General features: G+C 45.6%; 1 protein-coding gene across 1 annotated transcript in view; it reads left to right on the top strand.

The window, feature by feature from the left end:
* The first annotated feature begins 569 nt into the window (after positions 1–569).
* The window catches only part of LOC140725783 (nucleotidyltransferase MB21D2-like), a 51007-nt gene continuing 26187 nt past the window's right edge, over positions 570–25389 (top strand). The window contains exon 1 of the mRNA XM_073041688.1: positions 570–1001. Within this exon, the coding sequence (XP_072897789.1) occupies positions 800–1001 (202 nt within the window). The 5' untranslated portion in view covers positions 570–799. The remainder of the gene's footprint in view (positions 1002–25389) is intronic.

Raw genomic sequence — 25389 nt, 5'->3', positions numbered from 1 at the left:
ATAATGACTACCTCATTATTCCTTTTATTCATATTATTTACTTCATCCGCGAGACGGACAGCAGGGGAGCTGCATTGCCTCGGTTGTGGGGAGGCCTAGGCCACCCAGGAGACGCCGAGGCTGAGTGGGAAAGCCTCTGTGGGGTGTGCTGGTATCTGAGGAATGGCCCCTGGGGTGAAGGGAAAGGGGAGGAGGTGGATGGGCAGCGGGTAGAGGGCTAGAGGGTGGAAGGACAATGGGAGGGAAGAGGTAAGTTGTGAAGGGAGGACGGAGGGGAGGAATGGAGAAAGGGCAGGGGAAGGGGAGGGGTAGGGGAATGCGGAGGGGTGAAGGGGAGGGGAGAGGGAAAGGAGGAGGGTGGGGAGGGAGGAAGGTGGGGGAGGGGCGGGGAGGAAGGTGGAGGGGGAGGGGAGGGGAGGGAGGAAGGAGGAGGGAGAGGGGAGGGGAGAGGGAAGAGGAGGAGGGATGGAGAGGAGGGATTCGGGGCGGCGGTCTCTTTAAGAGTAGCGGTGGGCGAGCACTACATTGTGGCCCGCTTGTTGATTCGACATCAGGTTGCAATTGTCAATTTCCGTGCAGATTTTATTCATTCACTGGGTTTGAAAGGACCTGTGGAAGCGGGTCTCTTTATTCGCTGGATTTAAGCGCCACCTGCAAACTGTTCAGCTGCAGTGTAATTAGAAGTGGGGGCGGTAAGGGGAGAAAGTGATAGAGGTGGGGGAAAGCCGTGGCAAGCCGGCGGATTTTTTAAAATCTTAAATTCCCAGCGCTGTTTCTCCCCCACACAATCTGGTCGAAGATGGCGGCTATGAACGGCGCAGGCAATAAACCCAGCCCCGGTGCGTCCAAAACGCCGGCGGAGCTGGATTTTAGGTCGGGAGCTAAGATCGAGGATTTGAACAAACTGATCCAGGAATTCAGCAGACAGGACCAGCGGGAATACGATGATCACCGAGCCCTAGAGATCCACACAGCTAAGGACTTTATCTTCTCCATGCTGGGTGAGTGCGGTACCCACCGCCTGCTACTGAGGAGAGGGCTCGGTGATATTCAAAGTCACCCTTCCGCCCTCGGTTTCCGTGGTGGGTGGGTGTGCGTGAGTGTGAACAATTCCCCGAGCGTGTCTTCGCCTTCACACGCTCCGGTGGCGGGGCTCATTTGTCGGCAACGCTGAGTTTGCAACTCTGCGCTTTTTTAAGTCTGCGAAGTTCTTAATTGTTAAGAATGTTGGAAATTTTCCAATTCGTTTTGTTTTCTCCGTCAAAGATCATATTTTGGTGTTTCCCCCGCAATGTACCTTGTTTCAAAAGCAAAGATCATTCTTTGATTCAAAATCAGTTTCACCGACGAACTCCACTACTTTTGTCTTTTGCTGTTTGTCATCTTATGTACACACTCCCGGGCCTCGCGTCACTTTACGGACATACAATTAATCTAAGTAAGCTGTCTAGGTAATTATATTGATTATGTTCTTTATCTTACAGCGGGGTTTTTTTTGTGCTGCATCGGATCCGGAGTAACAATTATTTCACTCTCCTGTGTGCTGGGAACGACATTAAACAATCTAGATCTTGATTGGGAGTAATCAGTTGCTTGCCCCCTGTGTATCTGCGCTAAGGTCCGGGTCTGGAGCTTAACTGCCCACTCCAGAGTGTGAGAATTGGAAATCAAGATGGTTTAATGTCATTTCCAGCACACAAGTGTAAAGGAGAACAAAATAATTGTTACGGCGGGTCCGATGCCGCACAACAACACTATAACAATTTTTTTTAAAAAAAAACTAATAAATATAAATACGTTATACATTAATTATATGTCCCTAAAGTGACATTAGGCATAGGAGTGTCTGTACATAAGGTGACTCTGACAGGAGGTGATAAAGTAGAGGAGGGGTGGGGACATTGATCAGCCTCAGGGCTTGGGGAAAGGGACTATATTTGAGTGGTGGTACTGGCAGGGATGATTTGTAGCCTCCTCCCTGATGGGAGTGGGACAGTCTCTGAACAGGGTGTGTTGGATCCTTCATGACACTGCTGGCCTTTTTCCAGCAAGGTTGAGGGTGTTGTGGATAGTGTGGAGGGCTGTCAGAGGTTACAGCGGGACATTGATAGGATGCAAAACTGGGCTGAGAAGTGGCAGATGGAGTTCAACCCAGATAAGTGTGAGGTGGTTTATTTTGGTAGGTCAAATATGATGGCAGAATTATAGTATTAATGGCAAGACTCTTGGCAGTGTGGAGGATCAGAGGGATCTTGGGATCCGAGTCCATAGGACGCTCAAAGCTGCTACGCAGGTTGACTCAATGGTTAAGAAGGCATATGATGTATTGGCCTTCATCAATCGTGAAATTGAGTTTAAGAGCCAAGAGATAATGTTACAGCTTTATAGGACCCTGGTCAGACCCCACTTGGAGTACTGTGCTCAGTTCTGGTCACCTCACTACAGGAAGTATGTGGAAACTATAGAAAGGGTGCAGCAGAGATTCGCAGGGATGTTGCCTGGATTGGGGAGCATGCCTTATGAGAATAGGTTGAGTGAACTTGGCCTTTTCTCCTTGGAGCAACAGAGGATGAAAGGTGACCTGATAGAGGTGTATTAGATAATGATGTGCATTGATCATGTGGATAATGAGAGGCTTTTTCCCAGAGCTGAAATGGCTAGCACGAGAGAGAACAGTTTTAAGGTGCTTGGAAGTGGGTATAGAGGAGATGTCAGGGGTAAGTTTTTCACACAGAGTGTGTTGAGTGCGTGGAATGGGCTGCCAGTGACGGTGGTGGAGGTGGATACGATAGGGTCTTTTAAGAGACTCCTGGATAGGTACATGGAGCTCAGAAAAATAGAGGGCTATGGGTAACCCTAGGTAATTTCTAAGGTAGGGACATGTTCGGCACAGCTTTGTGGGCCGAAGGGCCTGTACTGTGCTGTATGTTTTCTATGTTTCTATCTCTCTGGAATATGTAGTTGGGGGAGGATGGGAACCGTAGAGTCAGGTTTATTCTCATTGATTAATATGATGTGAAACATGTTATTTTGTGGCAGCAGTACATTGCAAAGTCATAAATTATGCAAATTGCAAAAATTGTGCAAAGAAAAAAATGATTGTCCACAGACCGTTCAGAAATCTGATGGTGTTGGGAAGAAATTGTTTCTCTAGGATACTGGAGGTGACCAGAAATAAATTGCATGTATATCCATTAAATCCATCATCAAGGACCCACACCATCTTCTTTGCTGCTACCATCAGGAAGGAGGTACAGGAGCCTCTGGTCTCAGACCACCAGGTTCAGGAACAGTTGTTACCCCTCAACCATCAGGTCCCACACCACCAGGTTCAGGAACAGTTATTACCCATCAACCATCAGATCCCACACCACCAGGTTCAGGAACAGTTATTACCCCTCAACCATCAGGTCCCACACCACCAGGCTCAGGAACAGTTATTACCCCTCAACCATCAGGTCCCACACCACCAGGTTCAGGAACAGTTATTACCCCTCAACCATCAGGTCCCACACCACCAGGTTCAGGAACAGTTATTACTCCTCAATCATCAGGCTCCTGAACCAGTGTGAGCAACTTCACTCACTCCAGCACTGACTGTTCCCACAACCTATGGACTCACTTTCAAGGACTCTTCATCTCATGTTCTCAGTATTATCTATTTGTTATTTATTTATTATATTTTTTGTATTTGCGGAGTTTCTCTTTTACACATTGGTTGTTAGCCTTTCTGAGCAGTTTTTCATAGATTTTATTGTGTTCCTTTCTTCTACTTTGCCTGTGAGAAAATGTACGTACTTTGATAATTAATTTGCTTTGACCTCTGAAACAAGTGGAACATAGAACAGTGAGGAATCAATATCAGGTTTATTGTCAAGAAGGATCCTCGTCACCCAGATCATGCGTGGTAGGAGGTACAAAAGCCTGAAGGCACAATTTGTGCTTCCCCTCTGCCATCTGATTTCTGAATGGACGTTGAACCCATGAACACTACCTCACTACTTTTTTTATTTCTATTTTTGCATGACTTCATTGTACTGCTACCACATAACAAATTTCACGACATATGTTTGTGACAGCAATACTTTGCTGGCATAAAAATTCACTGAGTTACAATAAAAATATCAACAGGTACAGGCCTTTATCCCCCCCCCCCCCCCAGTGTTGTGCCAAACAAAATAGAAATCAAACAGCAACTAAACTAACTTCACCTGCACGTCCAATGTCCACATTGTTCCGCTTCCCACTCCTTTATGTGCCAACATTAGCCTGAATACCTCTATTGCATCTGCCTCGACCATCAGCCCTCGCAGTGCATTCTAAGCACCCAACACAGTTGCACCTCACATCTCCTTTGAACTTGCTCCCTTTCATCTTATATACATACCCTCTGGTATTAGGAATTTCAATCCTGGGATAAAGATACTCAGTGTCTACTCTATCTATGCCTCTTGTGAGCTTGTACATCTCTATCGGATCTCCCCTCGGCCTCCACCCCTCCAGAAAAAAACAACCCAAGTTTGTCCAACCTCTAATATAGCACATGCCTTCTCATCCAGGCAACATCCTGGTAAACCTCTTCTGCACCCTCCTCAAAGCCTTCATATTCTTCCTGTAACGGGGCGACTAGAACTGTGTACAAAACTCCTAAGAGTTTTATAAAGCTGCAGCAAATGCAAGTGGCCACTTTCTTCCAAGCCTGTTCCTAATGAAGTGGCCACTGAGTGTGTGTTCATGGTCTTCTGCTGCTGTAGCCCATCCACTTCAAGGGTCGATGTGTTGTGCATTCAAAGATGCTCTTCTGCACACCACTGTTGTAACGTGTGGTTATTTGAGTTACTGTCACCTTCCTGTCAGCTTGAACCAGTCTGGTTATTCTCCTCTGACCCCTCTCTCATTGAGGGGCTTCACCCTATCTATGCCCCTCAATTTTATCCACCTCTTTAAGGTGACCCATCATTCTCCTGCACACCAAAGAGCAGAAGAGCAAATGATCAATGAGCAGAAGTTAATGGCAGGACCCTCAGTGTTGATGTGCAGAGGGATCTTGGGGTCCAAGTCCTGGGGGAGATTAGAAGACAGTCAAAGTATAAAAGTCAGCTACAGAAATTGGCAGAGGAATACCGGCTGGTATAACACTATTACAGCACCAGCAAGCCAAGTTCAATTCCCACTACTGCCTGTAGGGAGCTTGTATGTTCTCCCCGTGACCACATGGGTTTCATCCAGGTGCTCTGGATTTCTCCCAAGTTCCAAAGATCTACGGTTATTTTAATTTACTGAGATACAGTACAGGGTAGGCCCTTTGTGCCATGTTGCCCAGTAATCCCCCGATTTAACCCTAGCCTAATCACGGGACAATTTACAATGATTAACCTATGAATGGGTACGTGGTGTGTGGGAGGACACCCACAGGGAAATGTACAAAATCCTTGCAGACAGCAGTGGGAATTGAATCCGGGTCATGTATCTGTAAAGCGTTGTGCTAACCACTATGCTACTGTACCGTGACCAATTAACCTACTGATTTAATTTGGAAGGTTAATTGGTCATGTGGGTGTAATTTGATGGCATGGGCTTGTTGGACTGGAAGGGCCTGTTGCTATGCTTTATCTCTAAATAAAATTCTGAATAAATGTTGGGGTATGGTCCATATACCCAGTCTATTTACCCTTTTAGTTTGTGCTGGGTCAAAATTCCTTCAACCTCAAGGATGTTCTGTGTAGCAACTGCCTTCTCCTCACACTGGGGTCTACTTAAATGTCATTTTTTTTAGTTTTAGAGAGACAAGCCTGCACTGCAGAATTCCATCCATGTCACCCCATTAATGTAATAACTGTGTGTGTGTGTGTGTGTGTATACACACCCAGAGGACACCCACATGGTTATGGGATAAATGTGCAAACTCCTTAAAGACAGCATCAGGAACTGAACCTGTGTTACGCTAACCGCTGCACTTCTGTGCTGCCTCAGACCTTTTCTCTAACTTTACAACTGTGGAATTCCTTTATTCCCTATCCTCCACTTTTTAAAACTTCCTATTAATTAAGCACATTCTAATTTAGTTTCCAAGTCCTTTTTATTCACAGTTGAGGCAATCCGTTCACACGGTGCCAAAATTGTAAATGACAAGATGATTTACTATCAATACAAATTGTTAAATACATTTGGATGTGGTTTGGTAATTAATTCCCTCTTCAGAGAGGCAGTTACTGATTTAATTCCTTCAGTTCAAGTTTATTGTCCTCAACCATACAGATGTATACAATTAAACGAAACAATGTTCCTCGGGGACCAAGGTGCGAAACAGAGCATACATGCTGTGCATAAAACAATGCGAACATTATAAAATTTAAAGGATAGAAGTAGTATTCTGTAGATGTGCAAGTTGATATAAAATGCATATACAAAATATAGTTAAATATACACAGTATTACTGGCACTGTCATAAGTAACGTGCACTGAGTGGTAATGTGTTCAGAAGTCTCACAGCCTGGGGAAGGAAGCTGTTGTCAGATAACGGGTCCTTGGTTATACAGTACCTGCTGCCTGATGGTAGGAAGTCAAAGCGATGGGATGGATGGGAGGGGTTCTTGACAATACTGAGGGCTCTATGAATGCAGCACATCTGATATGCGGGGTGGGGACGATTTTCTCGGCAGTCCTCACAATCTGCTGCATGGTCCTGTGAACAGTTTCTTGAAACTCCCACAACGGGCGCTGATGCAGCTGGCCTGGACTCTCAATGCTGCACCTTGCACTGCGGATGTCTGTACTTTGTGTCATACTGTGGTAGTGTTCAGGAAACTAAATGTGTGCAACGTTTACAGGATGCTGCCTGGATTGGAGAGCACGTCCTCTGAGGATGGGTTGAGTGAGCTGGGGTTCCTCTTCGGAGCGAAGGAGGATGAGGTGACTTGATGGAGGTGGACAAAATAAGAGGTGTAGATCGACTGGACAAACAGACTTTTTTCCCAGGACAGAAATGGCTAATATGAGGGGGCGTGATGAGTGGAGGCCTACGTAGGAGGGAAGGGTCAGATTGATCTCGGAGTAGGTTAAAAGGTTGGCACAACACGGTAGGGTGAAGGACCTGTACAGTTCTAGGTAGAGCGTGTGGAGACCAGAAAGGGGTATGGACAGGTTCAGTGAGTAGGCATGATGCAGTAAAATGTTGCCAACCCCATTCAGAAGAAAGTATGAAAAGATTAGTTTTATTTGTCACACATACTTTGAAACATGCAGTGAAATGGGTCATAGAAACATAGAAAACCTACAGCACAATACAGGCCCTTTGGTCCATGATGCTGTGTTGAACATCTATGTACTTTAGAAATTATCTGGGTTACCCACAGCCCTCCATTTTTCTAAACTCCATGTACCTATCCAGGACCCTATTGTATCCGCCTCCACCACAGTCCCCAGCAACCCATTTCACTACTCTGCATATTTAAAAAAAAACTTATCCCTGATATCCCCTCTGTGTCTACTTCCAACACCTTAAAGCGATGCCTCTTCATGTTAGCCACTTCAGCCCTGGGACGAAGCCTCTGACGATCGACACGATCATCTTGTACACCTCTATCAGGTCATTGGTGTTGATGATGGTGTGCTTGAGGCATCAACATGGTGAGCCCACAACTCACTAATCCTAACCTATGCCTTTGGAAGGTAGGGGGAAACCCACGCGATCGTGGGGAAAACGTACAAACTCCTTACAGACAGCAGCCGCACTTGAAGCTGGCCCTGCAGTGGTTAGCTCCAACTGCTGTGTCACCATGCCACCCCGTACCCTACCTGTGTACATTAAATCTCTTGCAGGGTAGCTTGCAACGTTGCTGATCTGGCACACTGCCTCTTTCCACCCCTGTCTGAATGGTTGGTCAGTAATTTATTGTACACCGTCTTTCTCCATGTCCTACGATGTCGAAAATGCCTTGTAGAGTGCTGATGCGATGTGGGGCTGTCAGACTGGGTAAGAGCTTCCTCCCTTGGGCTGTGAGGCTAATGAATACCCTGTCACCACCGAGGTCTCGTCACTAGGACAACAACAAGCTGTTTTTTGACATCCATTTGCAATTATATTTGATGTACTTTTTTTGTTTTGTGTGATGTGTGTGATGTGTTCTGTGGGTGCACTGCGGTCCAGAGAAATGTTATTTTGTTTGGTTGTACATCTACGCAGTCGGATGACAATAAACCTGAAAGGAGTCTGATGTTATTCAGAACGGAAATACTAACGTTTCAGATGTGGTAAGCCAACCAGGGCTGGCTTTGTGGATAAAGGATTAGAGTGGAATGAGGTCACATTCCTGCCATTCACAAGGGGAACAAAGCTGGCCTTTGAGTAATACTGAGTTCATTGTCCCTGTAGGGGGAAGGGTTAAGATTATTTAATACTCTGCTCTCTGCCTCTCGTGTCCTTGTCTTGTGGATCTGCCAAGCTGAAGTATGACCCTTGCCCTCTACTCCATGTTGTGGGGTGACTTTTTATTTCGGGATAATTCCTAATGAGTGGTGCTGCCCAGCAAACCGTCTGTTTACCTCTAGCCTAATCACAGGATACTTTACAATGACAAATGAGCCTACTAACTGGTACGTCTATGGACTGTGGGAGAAAACCGAGGCACCTGGAGGAAACCCACAGAGCCACGGGAGGACGTACAGATGGCACTGGGATCGGATTCTGGCTGACTTAAGAGTGACTGAGTTTTGTGTCCTAGTCTCATTACTCTTGGACACTTGACCGCATGAATCATCCTGAACACTCCTCTTGAATGCCTGGTTATTGTGACCCTTCACCTGGATACTGAACAACACAGGACATAGAACAGTACAGCACCGGGACAAACCTGGCCCACAGAGTTGTGCCAAACCAAATATATTGGTCATCAAATGGCCTTCTGCCTACACAATGTCCACATCCCTCCATTTTCCTCACAATCATGTGCCTTTCTTAAACCATTCACCCCTCCTGGGGGCAAAGGCCAGCAGCAGCTCGCCAAGCCCTCTGTCCTGGGGGGAAGGTAGATTGGCCTTGTGGCTTTCGCTTTCGCCACACGACTTGAATGGCCTTCCAGCTGAGGTTCCTCTCCGAAGCTCCTGTTGGATTTCTGTGGCTCTGAGTTTTTACGGATGGGTTTGCTAGCCCCGTGCCCAGCCTCCTCCTTTCGTGGCTGGGCTTGGGTCCATTCACAGTGGAGTTGTGTGCCTATCTTTGTCTCTTAAATATCCCTAATGTATCTGCCTCTACCACCACCCCAGACAGCACATTCCAGACACCCACCACTCCCTGTGGGGCTGGGGAACTTGACCCTCATCTCCTTTGAAACTGCCCCTTCTCACCTTAAATGCATGCCCTCTGGTATTAGATATTTCAACCCTGACATACTCTATCTATGCCTCTCATAATCTGATAAACTTCTGCCAGATCTCCCCCCTACCCCCACCTCGCTAGAGAAGCTTCCCAGTTCCATTCTGAAGTGGCCAGTACTGCTTGTTGCCACTGGAGTGTGACGCGCAGTGGAAGAGGCACAGGCCTGTGAGTGCTGAGCTGTAGTGACCACCATCATGTGCCACGTGGTACGATCATGGTTTTTCCGTGATAATGATTGTTCTTGGCAAATGTTTCTACAGAAGTGGTTTGCAATTACCTTCTGTACAGTGTCCTTACAAGATGGGTGACCCCAGCCATTATCAATACTCTTCAGAGATTGTCTGGCATCAGTGGTCGCATAACCAGGACTTGTGATCTGCACCAGCTGCTCATACGACCATCCACCACCTGCTCCCATAGCTTCATGTGACCCTGATCGAGGGGGGACTCAGCAGGTGCTACACCTTGCCCAAGGGTGACCTGCAGGCTAGCAGAGGGGAGGAGCACCTTACACCTCCTTTGGTAGAGATGCATCTCCACCCCCACCTCCCCCATGCTAGTGTTATGGGTAGGATAAGCTGAGGTTCTGCTGGGAATCTTTGTCGAAGCCCCTGGGACAATTGCCCAGAGGTTTGATGTCTCTGCGTCAAGGTCAGGGAGTGGAAGTTACAGGCCCAATGCCCGAGTGCAGAGCGAAGGCCTGGAGGCAGCCTGTTCAGGGTTGGAGGCCTGAGCTTGAAGGGGTGGACAGAAACGTGGCTTGCTTTGCTGATGTCTTGTCTTGTAGTGTTCTGCTGAACATGGTGGGCGTGCTATGTTGGTGCCAGAATGTGTGGCGACACTTGCTGGCTGCCCTCATCAAATCCTTGGGTGTTCTGGCTGCTGGGGAAGTCTAAGACCAGAGGGCAGAGCCTCCGAAAAGGAGGATGTCCCTTTTGAACAGATGAGGGATTTATCTAGCTAGAGATTCAAGACTGTTTAATTTCCTGTGCGTGATCTTTACATTTGTGCGCTGGAAGTGATATTAAACAATCTTGAATTGTTCTGTTGAATGTGGTGGGAATGCTATGTACAACAATGTGTGGTGTTACTTGTGGGCTGCCACCAGCCCATCCTTGTGTGTTGGTTGTTAATGCAACAACACGTTTCATCATATTTGGGTGTCCATGTGATTGATAAATCTAGTAACAAAGGTGCAGAAGTTAGTGTTTTTAACAAAAAAAACCGAGGAATGGACTGATTTAGTAATGTTGCTGCCTATAGACAGCTCCTATGCTTTGTGATTGCAGACTGGAACTGCAAAGTGTTAACAGTCTGATACAAGTTTCAGCCCAAAAACTTTGACAACTCCTTCCCTCCCATGGATCCTGATGAGTTCTCCCAGCAGGCTGTTTCCTGGAAAAACACCAGTTTTCTAGCCTGTTATTGAAGCCAAACAGGACTGTGCCCATTACAAAGTAATTTCAGTAAATTAGGATCTATCATGGGTTTTTAATGGGAAGGTCAGATTTGATGAAATTTATTGAACACTGAAGTCCGAGGGAGATGTTCGCTGACTGAAGGGAGGACTGCATTAGTGGGGAGATAATATACCATGCCAATAGCCTTTGATCGGGACAAAGCATTATCGGCCAGTCAGTATGTGTACAGATCTATATATATGGATTTTGGAAAGACAATGAATCTTAGATTGAATTTAAAATCTGTGGTACTCAAGATAAGTCACCTCCACTGGTCGGAATAACTCTGCCATGGACAGTCACAACCCTGGCTCTGAAAGGAGGAGGGTTGGGCACAGGGTTGGCATTCCTGTCCCTTTTTTAAAAACCCAGAGCTTCAGAAATGTCAAGGGAAGCTCTGAAAACTCCATTCCCTGGGAGAGGGAAAAGGTGGGCTACATATCCCTGAGACAACTTGAAAGACTGTCCCAGGACAAAGGATTCTGGAGAGCAGCCTATGCCCCAATAGGGGTGATGGGCTTGGGTAAGCTAACTGGTTGGAATAAAGTCTGGTGTTGTGATGGATACTCACTTTCCAGCACCCCAAAGGCTTATTGCTAATCTCAGCTTTCTACTACAGCAGTGTGACCTTCCCAAAGGATCAGCTGTTTGAGAGAGTTAAACTTCTAACAGATATGCTTGCTCAACTTGCAAGAGCTCAAAGATCAAAGTAAATTCAAACCAAAGTTCACATACGTCACCGTGTTCAACTCTGAGATTTGCTTTCTTGTGGGCATTTGCAGTAAATACAAAGAAATACAAGAAAATCAGTGAAAGACCACCCATGACAAAGACAGACCAATAGTCATTAGAGACTTTCAGACCATCTGTGTCAATTGCTTTGTCCAGGGAAGATATCTGGAAAACGTCACGTGCAGATAATGTCATCAAGCAGTAAAATGGTATAAAAGATAGAAGGCATTGGAGATCCTTACAAATGACAAGGAGAATAATAGAAAGATGGGGTGACAAAACTGTAATTCATTCTTCAACTTCCAGTTCCTGCAATGGAGGACTCGTTAGCTGTCTAGATACGCAAGCCAGGGCAGTGTGACATGGAGAGCGAGCTGTTGCCCATGTAGCAAGCTCCCCCTCTCCACGCATCTGATGAACCCAAAGGAACGGCAGAGGGAGTTTTGTACCAGCAGCGTCACAGGAGTTGTCAGTCAACATTGAACTCAATGTTTTGGGAACTCCAGTTCTGGAATTCTCCCTTGGAGTTCACTCCTCAAGCCTTCCCTATGAGTGGGTAGAACGCAAGGCAGCGGAGGTTTGAGATCAGAGTTTTCCCTCTACTAGGTGAGCTGCCAACCACGGCTAACAAGCCCGTCCGCCCGGAGCGACTGATTTAAAGGTGCCAGTAACCTCCCTTTGCTCCTTCTCCAGTCAGTAGAAATGGTTCCACCAGGCTTAACAGCCCACGTGAAGGCCAGGAGCTGGACTTGGTTGTCAGGGGCTATTTGAGGTGCATGCCAATGGGAGCATTTAATAGGTAGTGTGAGATTATCCTCATTACCACCCCCGGCTGTAACAACATTAAGGAAACCTATCAGATGGGGCTTAAATCCTTTTTAGTTTTGGGCTTTGTGGATGGGGATTCCAATCCCATCACGGTATAATTGAACTGGAAGGAAACGATTTCTTCACTGGGATCTTGCTGGTCAAGACCATTTTGTCTTCAGATTTTAAAATCTAGGTTAGGCAGACAAGCCGGGATTGTGAGGGGGTAAAATTAAGCCGGCTGGAGCTAAGTGTGATGCTGTTGGATGAGGGCCAACACTGACTCCTGCCAATGCACACTTGGCATCGACTATGAAGAAAGATCCAGCTTGCTGGATGAAGGCAGATTCCCTCCCACAGCCACAGCTCTGTACAAACCCTTTGTGAATCCTGCGACTAGAAGAATTGCAACCATTGAACATTTCAGGTTTGCAAAGCAGCGTTTGAAAAGGTTCAACTTCTAAACAACTAATTTAAAGCAAAGCGATGCCCGAACTTGCACGCAAGTTTTACAAACCGTTGCAGCTGTTCTTCCAACAAGCAGAGAAGTTGTTTGCTTAATCTGTTGGATATTACAAAGTCCTGGCATCAATGGCTCTCGAACACTGACTACGTTGTTCTTGAACCAGCGGTCACAACCATTTGTTTATGTTTAGTTTTTTTATGGTCTTATTTATCCTGTAAATGCCTGCAATAAAATAAATCTTGAGGTGGTGTAAGGTGACACACAGTCAGGGGCCACTTTATAAGGTACACCTGCTCATTAATGGAAATATCTAATCAGCCAATCATGTGGAAGCAACTCAATGTATAAAACCATGCAGACATGGTCTAGAGGTTCAGTTGTTGTTCAGGCCAAACATCAGAATGGGGAAGAAATGTGACCTAAGTGACTTTGACTGTGGAATGATTGTTGGTGCCAGATGGGGTGGTTCAAGTATCTCAGAAACTGCTGATCTCCTGCTATTTTCATGCACAACAGTCTCTAGAGCAGAGGTTCCTAACCTGGTTTCATGAACCCCCTCAGTTATTAAGATCATAAGATGTAGGAACAGAACTAGGCTATTTGGCCCATTGTGTCTGCTCCACCATTTCATCATGGCTGACCCAGTTTTTCCCTCGGCCCCAATCTCCTTCCTTCTCCCCCAATCCCTTCATATCCTGACCAATCAAGAATTCATCAACCTCTGCCTTAAATATACATAAAGACTTTGTCTGCACAGCTGACTGTGGCAACTAATTCCACAGATTCACCACCATCTGGCTGAAGAAATTCCTCCTCATCTCCATTCTAAAAGGATACCCCTCTATTCTGAGGCTGTGTCCTCTGGTCTTAGACTCTCCCACCATAGGAAACATCCTCTCCACATCCACTCTATCAAGGCCTTTCACCATTCGATAGGTTTCAATGAGGTTTCAGTCTTTAATTCTAGTGAATACAGGCCCAGAGCCATCAGATGATCATCATATGACAAGCCATTCAATGCTGGAATCATTTTTGTGAACCTCGTTTGAACCCTCTCCAGTTTCAGCACATCCTTTCAACCTGCTCACAATACTCCAATTGAGGCCTCGCATGCTTTCTAAAATTTCAACATTACATCCTTTTATATTTGTGTTCTCTTGAAGCAAATGCTAACATTGCCTTTTCCTTCCTCACCACAGACTCGACCTGCAAATTAACCTTTAGGGAATCCTGCGCCAGAACACCCAAGTCCCTTTGCACTTCAGATTTTTGTGTCTTTTCTCCATTTAGAAAATAGTCAACCCATTCATTTCTTCTACCAATGTCCATGACCATACACTTCCCGATACTGTATTCCACCTGCTATTTCCTTGCCCATTCTCCTAATCTGTCGAATTAGCAGTCCTTCACTAGCCTCTCTACTTCCTTAAAACTACCTGCTCCTCCGACTATGTTTGTATTATCTGCAAACTTTGCAACAAAACCATCAATTCCATCATCTAAACCATTGATATAACGTAAAAAGAAGTGGTCTCAACACAAACCCTGCTAGTGGAGTCCACCACTAGTCACTGGCAGCCAGCCAGCCAGAGGGTGCTCCCTTTGTTCCCACTCTTTGCCTCCAGTCAATCAGCCACTGCTTTAACCATGCTAGAATCTTTCCCGTAATACCATGAGTCCATTGCTTGTTGAGCAGTCTCATGTGGGCACCTTGTCAAATGCCTTCTGAAATTCCATGTACACCACCTCAACCGATCCTCCTTTGTCTATCCTTCTTCAAAGTATTCCAACAGATTTTTCAGGTAAGATTTTCCCTTGAGGAAACTATACTGACTATGGCCTATTTTATCATGTGTCTCCTAGTCTCCTGAGACTTCATCCTTCATAATCGACTCCAACATCTTCCCAACCACTGAGGTCAGACTAACTGGCCTATAGTTTCCTTTCTTTTGCTTCTCTCTCCACTTGAAGAGTGGAGTGACGTTTGAAATTTTCCAGTCTTGTGAAACTATTCCAGAATCTAGTGATTCTTGAAGGATCATTACTAATGTCTGCACAATCTCTTCAGCCACCTCTTCCAGAACTCTGGGGTGTGCATCATCTGGTCCAGGTGCCTTATCTACCTTCCCACCTTTCAGTTTCCCAAGAACCCCTCTCTAGTTATGGTAATTTCACACACTTCATGCCCCCTGACCCCTGGAGCTTCCATCATACCGCTGTCTTCCATAATGAAGACTGGTACAAAATATTCAGTCCGTTCATCTGCTATTTTGTTGTCCCTCATTACTACCTCTCCAGCATCATTTTCCAACAGTCTGATTTTTAATTGCACCTCCATTTTACACTTTATGTATTTGAGGAAACTTTTGGTATCCTCTGTAATATTATTGGCTAGCTTACTTTCATATTCCATCTTTACCCTAATTACTTTTTTTAGTTGCCTTCTGTTGGTTTTAAAAGATTCCCAATCCTCCAACTTCCCACTAATTATTATATGCCCTCTACTTGGCTTTTATGTTGCCTTTCACTTCTATTGTTAGCCATAGTTATGTCATCTTTCCTCTGGAATACTTCTTCCTCTTTGGGATGTGTATATCCTGTGCCTTCTGAATTGCTTCCAGAAATCCCAGCCATTGCTGTTCCGCCGTCATCCCTGCCAGTGTTCTTTTCCAGTCAGTATTGGCCAACTCCTCTCTCATACCTCTAATTCCCTTTACTGCACTGTAATTCTGATACATTTGACTTTAGCTTCTCCTTCTCAAATTTCAGGATGAATCTGATCATATTATGATCACTGACCCGTCAGGGTTCATTTACCTTAAGCTCTCTAAACAACGCTGGTCCATGGCACAACACCCTATCCAGAATAGTGGGCTCAACCATGAGCTGCTCTTAAAAAGCCATCTCGTAGACTCTCTAGAAACTCCCCCTCCTGTAATCCAACACCAACCTGATTTCCCCCCCCCCCCCCCCCATTCTACTTGTGAATTGAAGTCCCCATTGTAACATTGCCCCTTTGGCATGCATTTTCTATCTTCTGTTGTAATTTGTAGGCAACGTCCTTACTGCAATTTGGGGGTCTAAATACAACTCCCATCATTGTAATGGTAGCATGGGCTTTAGCAGCAGAGGATCACAGCAAATTCCACTCTCGTGGCCAGTTTAATATGTGGACTGCTGTAGCTATTGGTGGCCACTGAGTGACACATTAAAGTAACTTCCAAATATCAGGCTAGATGATAGACTTGACTGTTGATTACCAGCAGTCACAAAAGTTGGACATAAAGGCTGTTTATTCAGTGTACCCTTTGCTTGAATTTATTCCTACCACAGGTGGAAGTTATGGGAGTGCTTCTTACTTCATGAAGAATGGTGGTTGTATGACGGGATGAATTTGAGGCTCTAATACATGGTTCAGTTGCTTTGGTGAATAAATGTCCTGGCCTGGGTAAAATGCTTTCAGAGCTGATGAAAGCAGAGTGGAATTAGTGAAAGTTTTGGCCACATTCCCATCCTCCCTGGCTACAGACAAGTTGCCAACAATCAGTAATGTTAATGCAGTACAACTCTTTAAAAAGAATGGCATAAATATTGAAATTACAAGAAAGTTGGTAAATTTAAGGACTTAACTGTCGACAATTTGGGCTGACAATTTGGAAAGGAAGGGGGAGGAAGCCAGAATAAGATGGTGGGGAGAGGGCAAGTAGTACGAGCTGGAAGGTGAGGGGTGAACTAGGTGAGGGGATAGGTGGGTGGGTCTTCCTTCTCAATAGTACCAAATAGTGGAGGGCATTAATGTAAGAGGGGAAGTTTGAAGCAGGATTTCTTTTGGCACTGAGTGCTGTGTGCTTCAAACATACTTCCAGGGGAGGTTGTGGAAAGAGATGATAGTCACAAGAGGTTCTGAAGATACTGGAAATCCAGAGCAACACATGGAGCAACTCAGCAGGCCGGGCAGCATCCATGGAGGGGATGCACAGTTGATGTTTCAGGCTAAGCCCCTTCATCAGGACTAGAAGCGAAGGGGAGTGGAACCAGAACAGGATGGTAGAAGGGGAAAGGCGTACAAGTGAGAGGGTGATGGGTGGGTGGTGGGTGGGGATGAAGTGAGGAGATGGGTGGAAAAGCTGAAAGGCTGGAGAAGGAACCTGATAGTGGAGACTGGATCATGGGAGAAAGGGAAGGTGGTGGGGCACCAGGGGGAGGTGATAGGCAGGTGAGGAGAAGAGAAGAAGGAAGTTGGAGAAATTGATATTCATACCATCAGATTGGTATCTCTTGTGTTATGATACTATTGTACCTGTCTCAACCACTTCCTCTGGCAGCTTGTTCCTTGCACTCATCTCGCCACCCGCTGTGGTAAAGGTTATTCCTCAGGTCCCTCTTAAAATCTTTTCCCTCACCCAAAATCTATGCACACTAGTTTTGAACTCTCCTGCACTGGGGAAAATACTGTTATCTGTTTATCATCATAAATGTTTTATCCATGTCTCACAATTTTAAATATTTTTATGATGTTGTGCCTCATTCTCCTCTATTCCAATAATGGCCTAGCCTGGCCAGCCTCTCCCTATAATTTGGGCCCTAACGATGCCAAAGGTTACAGGAAGAAGGCAGGAGAATGGGGTTGAGAGGAATAATAAATCGGCCATGGTGGAGTGACAGAGCAGACTCTATAGACTCTAAAAGGCCTAATTCTGTTCCTGGTCTTGTAGTTTCTAGTCCTGGCAACATGTTTTTTCTCTGTGCTCCTTACAGCTTAAATTCATCTTGAACATCTGAGTCATGGATAGCAGTTTACCAATGGGTTGGTCTTTGGTAGTTAGCATAATTTAAGCCAATTCTTGATTGGGGAGGTCATTGTGCCCTTGAATATATTATCCCACAATCTCATATGTCCTACGATCAGGTAGGACACATGGTAGAATTGGGAGAAAGACTGTCAGGATGGGAACAGCTTCTTCCCCTAGGCTGTAGGGCTACCTAATTCCCTGCCAGCACCCTGGCCTCATCACATATGAAGCAGCAGCACTAAGAAGGGAGAATCTCTGTATGCTGGAAATCCAGTATTTGGATTTCCAGCATCTGCAGAGCCCTGACGAAGAGTCTTGGCCTGAAACGTTGACTATTTACTCTTTTCCATAGATGCTGCCTGACCTGCCGAGTACCCCCAGCGTTGTGTGTGCGTGTGTTGAGTAGAGTTATACTGTTTGCTTTTTAACTTGGATTGTAAATGCACCTTATGAGAACTGTCAATCTTCTGGAATGTTACTATTGGCAAATTTATGGTAATATTACTTTGTATTGTGTAAGTTATATGTACTGTGCTACGCACCATGGTCTGGGAGAACATTGCTTTGTATGGTGAGGCACATGTACATCAGTTCAACGCAGTCTTCATCTGATCCTTGTAGCGCTTCTTCAGCCCTCCAGCTGAGCATCGACCATGATGTAGCTGGCCGTATAACACTCTGCGGGGTAGCCGACATGGGGCATTATATAAGGATCTATAAGGATCAGATGAAGAATGCTTTAAGGAAGTGCAAGATCAGACCAGAGGACCTGGAGGATGTTGCTGCTGACCGTAACACTTCGCAACAGCTGTGCAGGGGCGGGGTTCGTATTGTGGAGATGGAAAGTTCAACCAGAAGACAGCAGAAGAGAGCCAGGAGAAATGCAGCCATGGCTGCCACCACTACCACATACACATGTCCCACCTGCAATAGAACTTGTGGATCCAGGATAGGACTGGTTAGTCATCCAAGATCTCACTGTTAAAGGAGTGGACGTCATCAGCAGATTTCAATGGACAACCGAAGAAGAGTTCAATGACATCTCCTCCACAATCTCCATCAGCACAGGTGCACCATAAGCCTGTGTGCTTAGTCCCCTGCTCTACGCACTTTACACTTCGGACTGCATGGTAAACACAGCTCCAATGCCATATTTAAGTTTGCTAATGACCCCACTGTCGTAGGTGGTGATGAATTAACATATCGGAGGGAGACTGAAAATCTGGCTGAGAGGTGTCACAGTTACTCGATGTCAGCGAGAATAAGGAGCTGGTTATTAACTTCAGGAGGATCCATGAGCCAGCTCTCAGTGGAGAGGGTCAGTAACTTTAAATTCCTCAGTGTTATCATTTTGGAGGACCTGTCCTGGGCCCAGCATGTAATTGCAATTATGAAGAAAGCACAGCACTGCCCTTACTTTTGGCATGGCATCAAAAAATTGACCAGCTGCTACAGATGTGTAGTGAAGAGTATTTTGACAGGTTGTATCATGGCCTATTATTGAAACACCAACGCCCTTGAATGGAAAATCCCACAAGAATTAATTGATAGGGTCCAGCCTGTAAAGTCCTCCCCACCATTGAGCACATCTACACAGTGTTGCCGCAGGACGTCCATCATCAGGGACACCCACCACCCAGGTCAAGTTCTTTTCTTGCTGATGCCATCAGGAAGATGGAGAAGCCTCAGGACTCGCACAGCAGGTTCAGGAACAGTTAATCCTCAACCATCAGCATCAGGTTTTTTTTTGAACCAATGGGGATAACTTCACTTGCTCCATCATTCTCGATATTTATTGCTTATAAATTTGAGTTATATATGTTGGCATATATGTACTTTGACAATGAACTTGGAACTTTATGTAATTGAATATCAATGAACTTGATCTGGAAAAGCTGCATTATAGTTTGAGAATTTACAGTTAATACATAAACACGAACATTTAAAACACATTTAGTCCCCTCTTGGCTCCATCTGACCCTCGTTCCTCACCACTCCTCGGTCTGTCTATCACCTACTGGCCCCTGTTTCACCTCTGTCTCCCATTCTTCAGATATGTAACACTGACAAACGAGAGACAATCTGCAGATGCTGGAAATCCAAGCAACACACAACATGCTGGAGGAACTTAGCAGGGCAGGCAGCATCTGTGGAAAATAGTTGACATTTCAGACCAAGACCCTTCATTGGGACTGCAGAAAAACGTTGATGATGTCAGAGTAAGAAAGTGGGGGGAGGGGAGGAGGAACCACAAAGTGAATGGGTGAAACTGGGAGGGAGGGGTGAAGTAAAGAGCTGGGAAGTTGATTAGCAAAAGAGATTCAGGGTTGGAGAAGGAGTCTGATAGGAGAGGACAGAAGACCATGGAAGAAAGAAAAAGGGGAGGGGCACCAGAGGGAGGTGATAAGGTAAGAGAGGGGAATGGTGAAGGGGGTTCCATTACTGGAAGTTCGAGAAATCAATGTTCATGCCATCAGCCCGGAGCTACCCAGCCAGAATATAAGGTGTTGCTCCTCCAACGCCTCATCACGACAGTAGAGGAGGCCATGGACTAGCGTATGGGAATGGGAAGTGGAATTAAAATGGGTGGCCACTGGGAGATCGCGCTTTTTCTGGCAGATGGAGCTTAGTTACTCGACGAAGTGGTGTTTCAATCTGCTTTGGGTCTCATCGATATATAGAAGGCCGCACCGGGCGCAGTATATGACCACAACAGACTCTCAGGCGAAGTGTCGCCTCACCCGGTAGGACTGTTTGGGAATTTGAATGGTAGTGAGGGAGGAGGTGTAGGGGCAGGTGTAGCACTTGTTCCACTTACAATGATAAGTGTCAGGAGAGAGATCAGTGGGGAGGAATGAACAGAAAATTGAGTCACGTAGGGAGCGATCCCTGCGGAAAGTGGGGGGTAGGGAAAGATGAGCTTTGTGGTGGGATCTCGCTGGAGGTGGCAGAAGTATGGAGAATTGTGTGTTGGATGTGGAGGCTGATGGGGTGGTGGCGGCTAAGGACATGAACCCTGTCCTTGGTGGGGTGCCAGGAGGATGGGATGAGGGTAGACGTGCACAAAATAGAAAGGATGTGTTGAAGACAGCATTGGTGGTGGAGTTACACTGATGATTCCTTTGTCTTCGTATGTGTTGGGTGTGCTGGCATGTTTTGGATGAGAACTGTCTGCTTAACTAAAGCTGGAGTTTCATGGCTCTTGGGGAAGAGATTCTCCAATCATGAGAATGATCCAGGGAATTGAAGGGTTAATGGAAGAGGACATTTTGATGACTCTGGCCTGTACTCACTGGAGTTTAGAAGAGAGAGGGTGGGGGAGAATCTCATTGAAACCTATTGAATATTGAAAGGCTTAGATGGAGTGGATGTGGAGAAAATCGTTCCTATAGTAGGTGAATCCAGGACCAGAAGGCACAGCCTCAGAACAGAGATAGAAGGAATTTCTTTAGCCAGAGTGTGGAAAAACAGGAGTTCTTTGCCACAGATGGCTGTGAAGGCCAAATCATTTGGTATATTTAAAGTGGAGGTTGATAGGTTCATGATTGACGAGGGTGTCAACATTTACAAGGAGAATGGGGTTGAGAGGAATTATAAGTCAGCCATGATGGGCCAAATGGCCTAATTCTGCTCCCATGTCTTGTGGTCAATGTTTCAGTTGTGACCACTGAAACACTTGTAGATGAAGTGTCCCTGTGTACAATGGGGCTGCCATGCTGAGCCTTAAATGAAAGTACTTCTAACTGTGTAAATGTTTCGGCACAGCTTGATATGCTGTCAGTGGGAAGGAGACAAATAAGAAATGTTTAACAAATATTTTTATTTGCTGAATGTTGGCCATTTTCAAATTAAATTAATTTGGGTTGGGCTCCAGCTAAATGGTCCAGGATGGATTCTTGTTGGATTAAAGTTTCAGATGGAAGAGCCCCACTTCTTTCTTTCTGTGCTCGGTGCATCTTCACCTGGACTATTAAACACGAGATTCTGCAGGTACTGGAAATCCAGAGCAACACACACAAAATTCTGGAGAAACTTGGCATCAATAGAAATGAATAAACAGTCAATGTGTGGGGCAGATACTTTATCAGGACTGGAAAGGAAGGGGGAAGAAACCAGTATTAGGAGGTGAGGGGAGGGGGAGGTGTACACGCTGGCAAGTGATAGGCGAGGGGGTGGGGGAGGAGGCGATAAAGTAAGAAGTTGGAGGTGATAGGTGGAAGAGGTAGCAGGCTGAAGAAGGAAGAATCTGATAGAGGAAAATAGATCATGTAAGGAAGGGAAGGAGGACATGAGCTGCTATCCCACTTTTCAAATCCTCTTCCCACCCCCCCCCCCACCTTCTGGCTTCATTAAGCTTGGGAAGGAAGGGGGAGAAACCAGAATAAGTTGGTGGGGTTCGAGTACAGGGTGCAAGCTGACAGGTGGTAGGTGAGATCAGCGGAGGGGGAAGGAGTTGGATGGTGGCCTTGGTCTACTCAAATTTGCCTACAGGCACAACAGGTCTACAGCAGATGCCATTTCCTTAGCTCTTCACTAGACAGCAAAGAGTTGTACATCAGGATGTTCTTTGTCAGCCCATACTATCATTCCCTCAAAATTAATCAATAAGCTTCAAGACCATAAGACATAGGAGCAGAATTAGGCCATTTGGCCCATCGAGTCTGCTCCACCAGTCAATCATGGCTGGTCCTTTTTTCTCCTTCTCAGTCCCATTCTCCGGCCTCCTTCCCATAACTTTTGATGCCTTGTCCAATTAAGAACCGATCAATCTCTGCCTTAAATGCACCAAACAACCTGGCCTCCACAGCTACCTGTGATAACAAATTCCACAAATTCACCACCCTCTGGCTCAAGAAATGTCTCTGCATCTCGGCTTTAATGGATCCAGAGGCTGTGCCCTCTTGTCCTAGACTCACCCCACCCACCATGGGAAACTTCCTTTCTACATCTACTCTGATTATGCCTTTCAACATTCGAAAGGTTTGAATGGGATCCTCCCCATCCTTCTACAGCAAGTTCAGACCCAGGGCCATCAAACATTCCTTGTAAGATCCTTTCATTCTGAAATGGGTGGTCACTGGTGGATGGAGCATAGGTGCTTGGTGAAGCAGTGTCTCAATCTGCTTCGGGTCTCATCGATATACAGGAGGCTGCACTGGATGCAGTATATGACCCTCCTCAGAACCCTCCCCGATGCCAGAACGTCCCTTCTTAGATGAGGAGCCCAAAACTGTTCACAATATTGAGGCTTTGGCCTCAGTGTCTCCTCGTGCAAATGGATCCTCAGTTTCTTCTCTTGCAGACCCCATTTGGTTCAGATTGGCAACAACGTCTCCATGATCTCTATCTGCACAGATGCACAGCAAGGCTGTGGGCATGGTGCCCCCTCCCCCCAACCCTGCTCACCCTGCTCGCTTTACACTTATGAATGTGTGGATAAGCACAGCTCCAATGCAGTATTGAACTTTGCTCAAGAAACCACTGTCGAAGGCTGAATCAAAGATGGTAGCGAATCAACGTATAGAGGGGAGATTGAAAAAATGGCTGACTGGTGCCATAACAACAGCCTCTCACTCGATGTCAGCAAGACCAAGGAGCTGATTATTGGCTTCAGGAGGAGGGAGGAGGTTCATGAGCCAGTCCTCATTAGAGGAGCCAAGGTTGAGAGGGTCAGCACCTATAAATTAATTGGTGCAATCATTTCAGAGAACCTGTCCTGGGCCTAGAAAATAAATGTAATTACAAACAAAGCACAGCGGTATCTCTACTGCTGAGATTCAGCATGACATCTAAAACTTTGACAAATTTCTATAGCTGTGTAGTGAAGAGTATATTGACTGGCTACGTCACAGCCTGGTATGGAAACACTAATGCCCCTAGAATGGAAAATCCTACAAAAAGTAATGGATACAGCCCAGTCCATCACAGATAAAGCCCACTCCACCATTGAGCACATCTACATGAAACGCTGTCGCAGGAAAACAACTTCCATCATCAGGGACCCCAGCATCCAAGATGTGCTTTCTTCTTGCTGCTGCCATCAGGAAGGAGGTACAGAAGCCTCAGGACGCGCACCACCAGGTTCAGGAACAGTTATTACCCCTCAACCATCAGGCTTCTGAACCAGAGGGGATAACTTCACTCATCCCATCACTCAACTGTTCCCACAACCAATAGACTCACTTCAAGGACTCTTCATCTCATGTGTAATATTTATTGCTTGTTTATCAAGTCAAGTCACTTTTACTGTCATTTCGACCATAACTGCTGGTACAGTGCATAGTAAAAATGAGAACATTTTTCAGGACCATGGTGTTACATGACACAGTACAAAAACTAGACTCAACTACGTTTAAAAACAAAAGCTACACCAGACTACAGACCTACACAGGACTGCAGAAAGTGCACAAAAACAGTGCAGGCATTACAACAAATAGTAAACAGGACAATAGGGCAAGGTGTCAGTCCAGGCTTCGGGTATTGAGGAGTCTGATAGCTTGGGGGAAGAAACTGTTACATAGTCTGGTCGAGAGAGCACAAATGCTTCGGAGCCTTTTCCCAGACGACAGGAGGGAGAAGAGATTGTATGAGGGGTGCATGGGGTCCTTCATAATGCTGTTTCCTTTGCGGATGCAGCGTGTAGTGTATATTATTATTTTTCTTTTATATTTGTACAGTTTGCTGTCTTTGCGCACTGGTTGAACGCCCTAGTTGGGTAGTCTTTCATTGATTCTATTATGGTTATTGTTTTACAGATTTATTGAGTACACCCACAAGAAAATGAATCTCGGTTGTATATGGTGACATGTATTTTGATGACAAATTTTACTTTAAACATTTTAACTTTGATCTCTCATTCACACACCTTCCCCTCATCTGGACCTATAAGAAGGGAAAAATGAATTATGAGGGCAGACTAGCTAATAATATAAAGCAAGATACTAAAAGTTTCAGTTATTTAAAGAATAATAGGGAAGTGAGTTGATATTGGACACTGGAAAATGATGCTGGTGAGGTAGTAATGGAGGACAAAGAAATGGCAGATGAATTTAATGGGTACTTTTGCATTTGTCTTCACTGTGGAAGTGTGCCTGAGGTCTGTGAGTGTCAGGGAGCAGGAGTGAGGGCCATTGCTATTACAAAGGAGAAAGTGCTAGGCAGACTCAAACGTCTTCAGGTGGATAAGTCACCTGGACCAGATGGACGACATCCCAGAGTTCTGAGAGAGGTTGCTGAAGAGATAATGGATGCGTTGGTCATGATCTTTCAAGAATCACTTGATTCTGGCATGGTCCCGGAGGACTGGAAGATTACAAATGTCACTCCACTCTTTAAGAAGGGAGGAAGGCAAAAGAAAGGAAATTACAGGACAGTTATTTATTTCAAGGGGAACAGAATAAAAAGCAAGGAGATGATGCTGAGGCTTTATAAGACACTGGTCAGGCCGCACTTGGATTATAGTGAACAGTTTTGGGCCCCATATCTCAGAAAGGATGTGTTGTCATTGGAGAGAGTCAGAAGCGGTTCACAAGGAAGATTCTTAGAATCGAGGGAGCATTTTGTAGCTTTGGGCCTGAACTCACTGGAATTTAGAACAATGCGGGGGAATCTCATTGAAACCTATCGAATGTTGCAAGGATAGGGTGGATGTAGAAAGAATTTTTCCTACTGTAGGGTTATAAGACATCGGAGCAGAATTGAGCCATTTGGCCCATCAAGTCTGCTCTGCCATTCAATTGTGGTTGATCCTTTTAT

This window comes from Hemitrygon akajei, chromosome 3 (genome assembly GCF_048418815.1).
Source record: "Hemitrygon akajei chromosome 3, sHemAka1.3, whole genome shotgun sequence".
In the NCBI taxonomy this organism is placed as follows: domain Eukaryota; kingdom Metazoa; phylum Chordata; class Chondrichthyes; order Myliobatiformes; family Dasyatidae; genus Hemitrygon; species Hemitrygon akajei.
Note: the sequence above shows the minus strand (reverse complement) of the source record. Positions and strands in the feature narration are given on the sequence as shown.